General features: G+C 45.7%; 1 protein-coding gene across 1 annotated transcript in view; it reads right to left on the bottom strand.

The window, feature by feature from the left end:
• Positions 1–11766, bottom strand: part of tnrc18 (trinucleotide repeat containing 18) — a 39057-nt gene extending 27291 nt beyond the window's left edge. The window contains exons 1-2 of the mRNA XM_072369048.1: positions 11606–11766; positions 9432–9781 (exon numbers count right to left, since the gene is read on the bottom strand). Of these exons, the coding sequence (XP_072225149.1) occupies positions 9432–9639 (208 nt within the window). The 5' untranslated portion in view covers positions 9640–9781; positions 11606–11766. The remainder of the gene's footprint in view (positions 1–9431; positions 9782–11605) is intronic.
• Positions 11767–14024: the final 2258 nt, after the last annotated feature.

Below are 14024 nucleotides of genomic sequence, written 5' to 3'. Positions count from 1 at the left end.
TTTTATGTGTGCGTGTTTGGGTGTAGGGAGCTCAATCAATATGTGCTGATGCTTCTATGCCGAAGCAGTCTGTCGTAATCACATTATTACTGAGCAGCCTTCCACTCCATCTCAACATCACAGACCACAGACAGACTGAACTCAGATCGAGTTAATGTAACAGAGGACAAAAAAATCACAATCATCTCAACAAGAATGGAACCACGTGGGACAAGGGTGGAGGGGACCTGCTCCTCTGGGAGGGAGGGATTTAATGGGGTGTAGTGTTTGATCGAACTTTACACGCCAGACACAGATCATCAGACGTGTCCCCGCATCTGAAATTCAATCAGGCAGCTCCTTTTAGAAAATGTATTCCAACTCATGAAAAGCAGGCCTGTGTTTTGTTTTGTGTAATCAGCAGGCCCACACATGACAAAGGGGAAGCAGATCCTCCAATCTGAGGGCTCAAAACAGAGACCTGACAACGTATTTGTTGTTGCTTCAGTATGGGCAGAAACAACAGCCCGCTTCATAGTCGACGTTAATGTAAATCAAACAACAACCGCAGATGCAAAAAGCTGGACGGTTCCTTATTTTGGTGAATTTAATAAAAAGTACAGACTGCCGTGGTCAGAGATGAATGAAGCTGAGGTGAATAAGCTTCGACAGATAAACGCTCTTCAAAGCATGTGCACTCTGCTCATCTCACCATTAAAACCGGCTCCAGCACTGAAGCATCGACCGAGCGAATCCTCGTAAAACATTTCCGTATCTCAACATGATATGGTTATCGACTGCTTTTATGCGACTCCACCCTCTCCGTGTTTGCAATCTCACCAAACTTTCAACCTTTGAACCACTGCTGCCTCTTCCAATCACAACCTCCAAGGAGTTGGAAAAGGTTTCATGTTTAGCTCAGGTCAACCTCCTGCACCACCACCCTCCTGGCCCATTACTGCACGCACTGCACAGCCATTACCCTGATAAAACTAACCATGTGTGTAGGGGAAAGGGTGCTGTTTGTATATGGACTGGTTAGGGGGGGTGGGGGGGGACTGAGTGTGTGTCTACGTGTGTTTCTGTATTAGTCCTGTGGGAATCTAGAAGACATGCTGCGCTTGCTGAGTTTCCTCTGCATCTAAATCAGTACATTAAAGCTGCAGTCCGACAGCCCCTGTACACACACACACACACACACACACCATTTTAAATCAATAGCAAATGCAGCTTTCCAATTAATCATGGAAGTGTACACACACACACACACACACCAGGAATGCACTGTGCCTTTATTCTCTTCTCTACAAATACTGTGTAGGTGGAACTTTCCACACCCAGCCCTATTAGACAGGGATTTATTAGTCTCTTCATGTTTGCATGCATACGTGTGTGTGTGTGTGTGTGTGTGTGCGTGTGGCACGTGACTGCACCGAGGGCAACTTTGTGTTTGTGGCTGCACTGTGTCACTGTATGAACGCACATGTGCAAACACTTGGGTTTGAAGTGAATGCCCTTTGAGTCAGAGATACTGCAGGAGCAATGCAAACATGAGCATGTGCACGCACACACACACACACACACACACACAGAAAAACCAAAACAATCTGCCTTTAAAAGCTCACATGCACATATTACTCTGCCCCTCCTACATAAACAGCCCTTGAGAGCGATGGGATTTTTACCTCCAAAAAGATCCAACTTACGATCCATTACACCCATTGGGAATGACTCCCGTGAACACTTCATTTAATTAGAACGAAACCACAAATGTGTTTGGTTTGAATCAGCAGCCCTCCCACAGTAGAAAGAAAGCAAACAGTGGGCAGCTGCATTATCAGTCCTTCGCTTCCTGCGAATCCCATTACGTTTAAGGCAGTTTGGATCCAGACAAGGAACAGCCGACTGCCGAAAACGTTTAATACAGTTACAGGCGCAGTGGAGGCGAGCTACAGTAACGGTTGAACAAGGCCATTTAGTCAAACCAACGTCCTTACTCCAGAATGCGTGCGTGGAAAGGAAAACTGATAGAATAAACAGAGCGTGTCTGATGCCGAGATGCTGTGTGAATACACATTCAAGGCATTCTTCTGATTCCAGCTTTCTCTGTGGGTGATCATCGTACATGGAGGCACAGCTGCACTGACAACACGGATGTTGTCTTCACGTCACTCCAACTGTGATGTTGTCAGATGACACTGCGGTAATAAAATCTGGATTTTATTGGAGCAGAGCGACAGTCTGGGAATGCTTTAAGCAACCACAAGCTGAAACGTGGTCTTAATTGAGATTTGCAGTCACAATTTCAGGCATTTGGCCTCAAGAAAAAAGTTTTTTGTGGGGAATTCAGCTTTATTAATAGACAGCTGGTGTTATGCAAACGTCCTTATCAAGAACTACAACAGAGGGGCGATTACAGGTCGTAAATATTTCAAATGCCACCTGAAATAGAATCCTCGTAACATTCAAGCCAGATATAGGAAGGAGCTTTTAATGACAGATGGCCTTCACAGGAAGGTGACATCTTATGTTAAAGTGTAAAAACAACACGCAATTCTTTAGGCAGATGTAAAACATTTCCAAACATTTCCCGAGCCGTACTTTTTAAGAAAGCTTTTCCTTTTAATAATCAGATGGAAAGACGTTTATAAGAGCCAAGGTATAAATCCTTCTCAGGAAGTTCAATATTTTCAGTGTAATAATTTGTTCCAAGTTAATTACAGTATGGAAGCGCCACAAAAAATGTAGCAAAATATAGTTTTACCGCAGCCTTCCAATGCTTCGCTTCTGTGTGCGGCAGGCTACGTGCCAGTGATGTTGCCCTAACAAGTCATTCTCACATATAATTCACTTTCTAATTGTTCCCTGGTGTGTGAGACGAGCATTACGTAGACAAACCCCCTCAACGAAGAGAGAATACATTCACAACCACCACCTGTCAACGATGTTGAAGTGCTGGTAGGATGTCAGCAGTTTCCATTTCTTCAGGCCAAACACCGGAGCCTCTTTAACACACAAACACAAACACAAACCAAGGGGCACAGGTCCCTCACTAGAGTATGGATCAATCTCAGCATCGCAGCCGCCTACAGGCTTTTTATCCCATCGACGTGGAGTGCACAAACACACACTCAGCTTCCTACAGTGTACAGTTACGCTTTGAGCCAGGAAAAAAGACATAAAATAAAACCCCAAATCCCATTTTCCCTTCCTGAACAGTCTGCAGGAGGAAAAAGAGGGAGGGCTGCAAGGAGGCAAAAACATTTGCCCTCCTTGTTCCAGAAACAACATCCAAATGTTAGCTGAGAGGGAAATGTTTCTTTAAATGTTTTGGAATTACTCTTTCATTACCTCCCTCCCTCTCGCTCAGCCCTTTCCTTCCTTCCTCTCCTCACCCCCCTCACCCCCCCCACACACACACACACAAACATTGTGTTTGGCTCAGAGTTCACAAGACAGTTAGCTTGCCATACTGGGATAAGCGAGTTGCCAAGAAACAAGCTCTCCGACTCCCAACACGTTCTAAGCCTCCGTTTCCAGGTCCTCACAAGAAACACATCTCAATATCAGAGAAAAGATGGCCTGCCGGAGGTCAATTGTGATTGAGACAATGCTGTGTATCAGGCACACACTCACACAATACAGGAAAAAAAAAGATATATATAAAAATTCTATATATACACAAATAAAATATATGTATATAATATAGAATTAACTGAGACACAAATTAATCCAAAAACAATACTGGAGCACATACAGAAGCACACAAAATTTGAGAGAAAAATCTTTGCCACAAATACACACACACACAAACACCTACACACACTCTGTGAACCCATCTGTTATCCATCAGTGGTACTCAGAGCAGGGTTAGCTGGGGGGGGATCTCTATTGATCTCTGTTTTTTTATCCCCTGCAAAAAACATTGGAACAGTAAAAGTCTGTTGTGCTATCCATCTCTGCCACAGTTAACTGGCACACTGACACCGGTGACCATTAATCGTGACTGTAAAGTCGACTGAAAGGCCCTCAGAGGAACAAGGAAGGTATGTGCAGGTTCGCAGTCACACAGGACTCAAAAGTGTATTAAAAAAAAAAAAAAAAGGTAGGGACCTTGTTTTTTTATTGTGTTTGGAAGCTCAAGCTGAACTCAAAGCAGCTATCTAATGCTGGCCATTCTTTGCATCACCACTAGACCTCTGCAATGGAGACGCACGTGCAAAAAGCACAAAAAAATAAGCAGAAATAATAACATTCACCGACACAAATATACCAGAAGGCTGGAGTTTGGTTCACTTGACATGCATCTCTCACCGTGCTGTGCTAGAATAAATACTTCGATATAAAATCTGCTGAGCTTTACGAAACTTCTGTTTTGGAATACTTGGTTACAGTTTTATCAACAGCAACGTATGTCAGTGGGAGGAAGTGGGGAGGAGGCCGTTCCAAAAACAAGAGGCAAACAGCTGTTAATGTAAAAAGAAGAAGCCTCCTTTCTGAAGAAAAGTGACTCACACTGAGCCGTTTGTAATTTAAAAGTAAAGGAAAACAGAAGACGATGGCAATCTTAGAAACTGTTTTTTCATAGAAATTTGCAATTATATCAATTATTCACAGCAGACTTGTTGTGAATGAGAAATACGAAAGGCAAGGGTGTCGCTAATAACATTAACGCTGGCTCAGTAAGCCACAAGAGTGTGACAGTAATCCAGCACCCGCTGTACATGAAGCAGTTAAATGGATCTGAGCCTCCTAAATCCAGCCAAACGAAGGCCAATTTGCCCACCTCGACCAGTCAGAGAGTGGATCGCTCTCTGAAACTTCAGCAAAAGTTGCTGCGACAGTTGGATGGAAACACACTTCATGAGTGGCGCTCCAATCTCCTGTGAAGACAGCAGGTGTGATTTTGACACGCTCCTCAAAACCAGCAAATGGCAACACACACACACACTCTCTCTCTCGGCAGGCACACACACAAAAATCACAAAGTGTCACAGACAAAATGGCGAGCGTGGTGGGGTGGCGACACAGAGAACCATGCATATTCAGGCGGATACAGAGACTATAAGTCACAGCTGTGGCACAGAATCGCGGTTTAACATTTATTAGAAAGTAAACACAAAACCACTGACATGCTTATTGACAGGAAACAGTTTAATCATAAAAGCAATAACAACAAAGTGTTGTATGAATGTAGAAATGCAACCCAACTTTCCCACCCTACATGTCAGGCTGCTCGAGTCAACCCTGCAGGGGGATTTTAAACTAAATACAGATGTCAACTGCGCTGGTCAGCTTTGTGGCAGCAAACAGCACACACACCATGTAGTTAAGAGGGAGCTGAACGTCAAACCTGCCCTGTATGTTTATTTCATGTCGCTGCACATTTGGAAATTTCACCTAAATATCCTGAGAGGAATATCATTTGGCTTATGTAATGGAACATGCAGAGACTCAACAAGCAGCCAAACATGCAGTGTGTGACCTCTGTGTGCTGGAGGCTGTTGTTTGCGTTAAAGGGAGGCTTCTGGCAGAGGGAATGACTTAGCTAATGCTTTGGGTATTTCAACATGCCACGGCATGCTTGTTCTCTCACACACACACACACACACTGTGTGACACATTGTCCTATCGCTCTCATGTTTGACAGCTGTGTGTGAGTGTCGTACATGTGTGTGTGTGTGTGTGTGTGTCGTTTGTCTGTGTCTGACAGGTTTATTGTAGCAGGGCAGCAGTGCTTTGTGCATTCTCTTAAGGAGGGCTGTTTTCCCTCCTGAAGGATTCAATTAATCTGAGCGGAGATGTGCCCGAGCTTCATCCATACACAGAGGTCTCTGTCTTGATCTAATATAAACACACACACACATACATACACACACACACACGCCACATTAATTTAAATAGAAACACTAACCAAGCACTTTGGAAGACAAGGTACGGATATCCCTAGCCTGTATGAATTATTACATGTTTGCTGCAAGCGTGTGTGTGTGTGTGTGTGTGTGTGTGTGTGTGTGTGTGTGTGTGTGTGTGTGTGTGTGTGTGTGTGTGTGTATATAATATGGAATGAGGAGAACAACTGAAGGGTTGCCACATTTATTCAACCGTGTATGAATGCGTTGTGGTCAGGATAAATCTCTTCCTTTCATCTCTGCACGGTCCCAGGGGGAAACCCCAGCCCTAACTGCACTAAGCAAAATCACATGCTCCTACATACACAGACCTCAGTCCTCCCGCCGGTACGCTCACATACACAAACAGCGAGTTCAGCTCCTAACCTTAGAAAAGACAAAACACTGCTTTCCACCTTAGAGACTGTGCCCGTTTAGTTTGCCTTCCACATTTGGTCTTGCGCTGTTTTCATCCGCTTCTACTGACCTCCCTTCTCCGGATTCGCCACAACGCACACATGCGTCTGACTCCCATCTCCTGCTCCTCCCTTTGTGAATACGCTCCCAGATAAGGGACGCAGGCGCCAGTGACATTTTTGTCTCATTGAACACGGACTTGTTCCACACCATCGTTTCAAACCTCTCAGCTTCTTCCATGGAGTTTAATAACTATTTACAACTATGGTAAACTGATGTCACACAACAGTGTTTCCAGCCTGTATCTCGGTTTATGCAATAAAGGGGGGGAAAGCTTGCTGGTGTGCTTAACCTTTACTGCCGCGACATGAATAGTGAAAAACTGGTCAAGATCCAACGGAAATCATTTCAGACTGGGGAAACGAGCTCTGGGGAAAACAGCGAAAAAGAGCACTAAGCATTAAAAACTACCCTTTAACTGCAATATCTTCAATATCTAAGCCCAACACCCAACTGCAATTCTTGATCCATGGCGTTCACCGTTAAATATTCTGCTGCCACTGCAACATTTCAGTCTGTGGGAAAAAAAATAAATTATAAATTCTTGGCCTTGTCTCCTCGGTGCATTTACATTTCAGCAGGTCCTACCGCTGCTGCTCTCAGACACAAGAGGGAGGGAAGCGGAGGAAGGGGACAGATGGCCTCAATCTGGTGATGGAAACACCGGCCGACCTCCAGTAGACAGAGGACCATTTACAGCCATTTTCCATCTATAAACAGAAACTATACCTGGCCCTTGTTTAGATATAACCTGTGTGAATAGAGAGGATTAGGCTGGGTAGAAACAAGAGCTTGCGGGTGGAAAACGATGTCTTCGCAGGTGTCCTCTTTGTGGCAGAGTGCACCAGCAGCACAAATGTCAACAAAGCATCAGCAGCTTGACAATGTGTTTAAATCTGATGTTCAAGCTGCCTTGCATGTTCGCCTACCCAAAAAAAAAAAAAGAAAAGAAAAAAAGAGGGAGAAATAAAAATTAAATAAATTAACAAAAACCAAGGGACTCCTGGGAAATAAAGATTAACTGAAAACTATAAACACTCAAGGTCTCAGCCAAAAACGACAAAAAGTCTTGAATTCCACGAAACACACACAAACAAAAACAGCAGCGGGGCTGCTTTGGCTCCTTTGATTGCACAGCAGGTCCTTGAGCACTGGATTCATCCCGTTTATTGCAATTAAACTGGCACATTATGAACATTTGCAATTACTGGGTAATTATTATGTAATACGGTTGCAAGGCGGCATCACAAACACGGGACTGAGATCCCAATCGGTTTTGGTTAATGTAATGTGTAGGGATTTGAAACTGAGGAGCGCCATAAAGCTAAATGGCCTGGATCGTACAGTGGACTGCTTGAATGAGCGCAGGCTGCGAGTGTGTGCAGGGAAGATGAGAAGGTCAGTGTGTGGGCAGAATCAAATGCATCCCGTTTAAACTACCAATCTGGGTTGGTACGGTGGTTGGGTCAATTCAACTTCAGAGCCCCCCTCCGACTACACTTAAAGTTTATTCCATACAAGCACGTCTTCACACACACACACACACACACACACACCACAAGCAGTTTTCAGCTCATTTTGAAGCCACAGGAGGGGCGAAGGGAGGAACATCACGTCATTGGAACTGAAACATGCTGCTGCGGACATTTTCAATGGAAGTGGTATTTGCGTTGCATGTTTAAAGCCACCTGAGAACATTCCACAGTCATCAGGAGCCGCAAGATCTGTTCAACTGCCTGCGAAAAACTGTGCGCTGGTACATCCCTTTGCAACAATACACCCATCAATCATCCCAACACCCCCCCGTGGTGAGCTGATTTCCTCTCTGACACCTTTTCATGTTTCTGTGTGACTTGAGTGTGTGGGCTTTGTTGGTGTGTCGAATTAAGGCTTCATCAGGGCTGTGCCCTGCGAGCGCTGCCTCACCTTACCACAGCCCTTACATCTCACACTCCAAATACTGCTCTGAACCCACGCTCAAAGATGAGAGAGGGGAGGGGGGGGGGACACCCACCAAAAAGATGATATATTATTATCTTTGTGGCTTACCTCCTGAAGAAACCAGAGAAAACACAATTGTATCTGCAGCTACATGACTTCACAGGGATGTAAGTAACTTGATGAGAGCGTTTGTCAGACTTTCCATTTTCCAAAAGAGGCAGCAGACACATCCTTCCTCCTCGCACAACATGTTTGCAAACACACAGCATCTTTTTTCCCTCTCTGAACAGCTGGATTTCAACCTCTCCTACACTAACAGCAAGCACAGACATCACTGCTGGCAGTGAGAACTATAGGAAACTGACCAGCTCAGTGGCGAACAACACATACTGTCGAAGACCTATTGAATGCAGAACACATGCACGCATGTCAGTTTGCACTTTGCACACAGAGTGCGAACACACGCACAGACACGCACGCTCTCTTTCCCACAGAGATTCCCCACGAAAGCAGCAGTGAGGGCTGTCCAACAGAGCTGGTACAAATGCGTGAAAAAGAGGCTTCGACCGAAGTGGCCTTTACTCCAAATACAGAACCATCATCGTTCTTGACTTACACAAACACTCAAGCAATTCCTCTCAGCAGGGTAAACAGCGCTCTGTCATCCCTCTTAAGGTCACAACTTCGCCATTCCCACTCTGACAAATAAACACACAGGCTAAACACAAACTGCATCTGCTCTCACGCCAGTGGCGGCGGAATGAATCCACATAAGATCGAGGATCGCGGCCGCCTGACCCGCACACTGCAGCATCAACACTCACGCACAGCCCCAAACACTCAGACCTATATTTGTGTGTCGTAGCCGGACGGTGTGTGCTGGAAAATGACAAGTAATTTTCCACTAATGCGTTTCCCATTACAAGAGAAGAGTCGCGGCTGGAACTGTTTCGCAGCTTTAAAACAGCCGTTCGTTTGTATGAAATCAACATAAACCAGCACCCAAGAAGCTCAGCGCACACGGTCAGCCACAAACAGGTCGCGTTTATTTGATCCTTTCGAGCGCAGTAATGTTACAAGTTATTTCCCATTCCAAGGGGAGCACTCGCATGACAGAATATCAGCGAAACGTCGTGCACTTACTGTGATGTGGATGTAGGTTAATGGCCGATGGCAAAAATTTCCCGGAGTGGAGAGACGGCGGATGGCTCGCGCCCAAGTGGCCGGGCGAGGAAGGGATCCTCCCGGCTGCCGCTGCTGCTCCGAGTCGGTGAGACTCCATCGCGAGCCCCGCCAACAACGGAGGCGGTACGTGGACCGATCGGGGGTGACCAAAATCTCTGCCATCCATTATCCACAGAGAGGAAAGTTGGAAAAGGAAATCGTCCGCAATTCCGAAAAAGAAAAAAAGAAAAAAAAAAAGCCAATTCTGGCTATAATAATGTCTTTAGTTTCCCAGGCGATTCGGACTCCTTTTCAGCCATACTGCTGACCTACAAAACACAACGGGGAAAAACATCACTTGATATACAATCTCACGGCAGGGCAACAGTGCGGGAGCAAGCAAACAGTTGGAAACTGGTAGTTTTTGGGATTTCTCCTCTTTCCAACGAAAAGGCGGCCCATCCGTGCAATGACGCAGTTTGGAAAAAACACTTAAAAAAACTAAACGCAGAATATCAGCTGTTCTCAAGGCAGACCGTGCGAGTTGCTCCCGTCGCGTCCTAAACACAGACCTTAATGCGGCTTTAACTTGTATTTATATTTTCATGATGTGATGTCTGAGTGGCACTCCACCACCCCCACACACCCTCCACCCCCCTCCAACTGCACACAGAGCAGGCAGCCGCTCTGGAGCTCTGCTTCCCCGAGAAACAACCAGGAGAGGAGCGGCCAGCGGCCGCCATGAAAAACAAAAAACACACCGTCCGATCCGAAACGTCCAATTTCAACGACCTATTCTTTTGCTTCTTTTTTCCTTCTTCTTCTTCTCTTTCCGATTACCCAGCTGTTTCCCACAAACAGTAAACCGACCAGCTCAGGCGGTGGGGCCGAGCAGCCTTGTAAACCAATACACCATAAATACTTGAGGCGCATCAAATATAAATTTCAAACGGGTTAAAAATAAATACGGCCGCAAAAGCCTGCATCATTAATCAGCGGGGTTGGCGGTGTTTTGTTGCCCGCAGATGCGAATTCGGGACGGCTTACTTCGCCACTGGACATGGGTGCTGCCCAGGGAAAGAAATCAGAACCAAAGCAGTAAACACTGGTAGCGATCCGCATTACCGACGGATTTACCTTTTAAAGACAGAAGTCTGAAGCAGTACCAATATACAATAATGCGTTTTATTCCGTCAATTAGGAGACATTTCAGTTTATTCGACGTGAACCCAAAGTATACAGCCGACGTTTTGAATCTTAATTCATTTTAATCGATTTTCACTTACAGCTTAAATCAAATAAAGCCAATCTTCACAAGGCTAGCCTAGTATGTGTATGCGTCACATTAAATAAATATATAGGCCTACATATAGAAAAGTTAGGCTACTTTAAGGACCGTAAGCAACTGCGACTTCAGCCGAGGCAACAAGGACACGAAAAAAATGGCATCTTTAAGAGTTTAGCCATTTTAAAAGACACTTGCCAGAATTAACCTCTTGTGTAAACACAGCGAGTTCTAACTTTCTGCTTAGAAAGGTAGAGAAGGGGACAAAAACAAGAGTAGCTACAGTCAGGTTAACCTTCAAAGGCTGCAAGAAAACACACAAGACCAATGACTCGTGATATCCAAGCGGGCGGGAGCTGAAGAAGGACTCGTTTAGAAAACACAATAAACCCAATTTTTTTGTTTGTTTGTTTGTTTGTTTTTTGTACCCCAACCCCCCCTTAACAAAAACACAATCGGACACAAATGTTGCCCCGCAAGCGCCCCGAAGCCCTCTCGGAAGGTAAGTTACATTGTGTTGGACGAGGTTGGGATCCCCGCGGCACGGCGGCGGCGGGCGGAGAAGCTCGGCATTTCAGCCACGTTTCAAACTTTTTCACGGTTCCACTGAAACGCACACACAAAACTTTCTCGGAGGAAACGTCTCGAAAGCGGTGGGGTTTTTTTTTTTTTACACACCGAGAACAGCCCCCTAAAAATTCCAACGTGTAGGAAGCACAAAAAAACAACCCCTCCGCGCCCTTTGTAATCGCTCTAAGGCTCCAGTTTAGGTTTTAAAAACGCCGACAACGTTGAAAATGTATCTGGGAAAAGAAAAGGCAAACAAGAGAAGAAGAAACAAAAACAACAAGCTACGACGAGCGCTTACTTAAATGGAGAGAAACGTCGGTGAGGTACCTAAATATGCCAACGATTCTCAAAGTCCGTCCAGGTTGCTGGGAAAACTGGAGTAGTCCATTACAGGCTAGTCCGAAGGTAAACTGGGGGATAACTGAAGGGGGAGAGAAAGCCCCTGACTCGTCCTCCTCAGCAATGAAACACAGCATTGTTTTACAAGCCCCGCCCATCTCCTTCACTACCGCCCAGCCCTGGACGTTTCGAACAGGTCCTGTCTGACTGGCTGAACCAAGTGTCAATCAACATCCCCCAGTGTATTAAAAAAACCGCACTCTGGCAGCCCGCCAGCACTATAAAACCAATTATGGAGCAAGGAGGTTGAGCAGTTTCAAGGTCCCCTCTCCCTTCAAGACTGAATGATCAAAACAAGCAGAGGGTTCTCCTTTTTTTTATGTGTGTGTGAGTGTGTGTGTGACAGCGCCCAGATCCATTCCACGTCCAAGCCAACTATAATGAGTGCGAAAGGGAACTCTTAATATGTGTGCAATAACATAGTTCTTCAACGTGGACCTCAGTTTCACTCACCAGGAAGTTGTGAATAATTAACTCAGCCAGTAAATAACTTTTTTCTTAGATTAGTCTCCGTTCCCCACTCTCGTGGGATGGGAACAACGCGCCATCCCGTCGCTTACAAATCAAAACTCGACGTAACGACGTCACCGTTTACCGAGGGGCCCTAAAACTTTTGACGTCGTTTTCACCGACAGATCCGTCTGTCTGTACGTGAAGTGTGTTCATTTACGTATATAAAAAAAGTCATTCAGACTTTTTTGTTTGTTTGTTTTTTCTCAGCTTTCAAAAGCACCCAGTATCTTAATCAAATCAGTCACCAATCAGCCGAGACTTGTCATTGTGGTCACCTTCATGATGGTGGCATTTTTGATACACTAAATCCATCTCTCGGCGAGGAATAGGCTAATGCCACGCTTTGGATATGCAAATGAGCTAACCGCAGACTGTAGGTGAATCAACGCTGGGTGTCTCCTTGTACCCAGTCCAAGTCTGCGGGGACAAACACGCACACATTTGCATAAGAAGAGGAGGTAAGTGCCGTAACCTACTCGTTTAGTACCATTACGTTAAAATCCAGAAGAGGGCGTTGGGGGGGGTCAAGTCTTTGGTGTTGAGTGGGGATTCTTAAACCTTCCCACATGACCTCACTGCTCCTCTTCACGCACAACACAGTTGGAATAGCGGGTTTTTATTACCCCGAAAGTTACCTCTGAAGTACACCGCTCCGTGTTACATAGTTGCAAAAATGTTTGATGAAAAAAAAAAAAACTGAGTCGGTTTCAAGTTGCCCATTGTATCCCCTCCCCTCTCCTCCTCCCGCAGCGTGTCTGTTTCAAGGCGACCCCCTAACAGGGAAAAGTAAGCGTTTCAACGCGGACGGAGAGCGGGTAAAGCAGCGCAGCCGCCACGGACGCCTGCTCGCGGGGAGAAGCGGGGAAGTGCGGCCGCTTTTCGGCTGCCGACAAGAACATTCGTTCGCTCAATTGGACTCCACAACTCCGCCAAGAGAGTTGAGCGCGGAGAAAAGGCCGCTCAGCGACAACTCTCACCCGCCGGCCCGTCTTCTCGCAGCCTCTGCAGCCGTACGAGACCCGGGGAGGGAATTACCAGGCGGAGATCAGAGTGATGTCCCGGACAGTCCGAGGGGACCAAGCGGGCCTTTGTTCTGCAAATCGCTCCGACTGGGAATTCAGACAATGGCTTCAAATTAGGGCCCCATTGTTGCTCTCTTTTCACTCCTCCGCGAGCGAGGCAGGTTTAGTCTCCTTGTTGTTTTCTTCTCCGCGTTGCTGTGGGTTTGGTGACACGGGGTGGAAATGATGGCAGTTTTATATATTTATAAAAATATACATAAAACACGCGGTTTTAACTTAAACATAGTCCCAGGGTTAAAACCGTCATTTGATGTAGAATAAACACATGTTTAATTATAGTCTTTATCTAATTCATCTTCAGAAATCGGCCAGAGAAGCCAAAAATAAACAGGTTTTCTTTCTATTATGGCACTCCAGGCGCATTCCTTTGGTGATTTCTTCGCATTTGAAGCTTAAAGCGTGTCATGACACGCGAAAAAGAAGGTAATAGCAGGATTGAGGTACAAGGCAGGGGGTCATTTCTCAGCAGGAGGTCACACCGTTCACAATGAGCGTATAATAAGAATAATGTTTGCTGTAGATTAGGCTCCTCAGCACAGCAACAAGGAGACCGCTGACTCAATATTTTTAGCAAGTACATTTTATCTCTCCCCCCCCCCCCCCCACTCCAGCGACAACATCCATCTTGTTGGTCCCGCTCTTGTCTGTACCTGAACGGCGCGCTGCACCAGAGAGGCTGCCAAACTGTCAGAGATGGGCTTCGGTTTTTTTTATTGCGTCACA

This window comes from Leuresthes tenuis, unplaced genomic scaffold, assembly GCF_036924035.1.
Source record: "Leuresthes tenuis unplaced genomic scaffold, fLeuTen1.0.hap1 SCAF_17, whole genome shotgun sequence".
NCBI classification, from domain to species: Eukaryota; Metazoa; Chordata; class Actinopteri; order Atheriniformes; family Atherinopsidae; genus Leuresthes; species Leuresthes tenuis.
The sequence above is the reverse complement of the archived record's forward strand: the minus strand, read 5'-3'. Positions and strand labels throughout refer to the sequence as shown.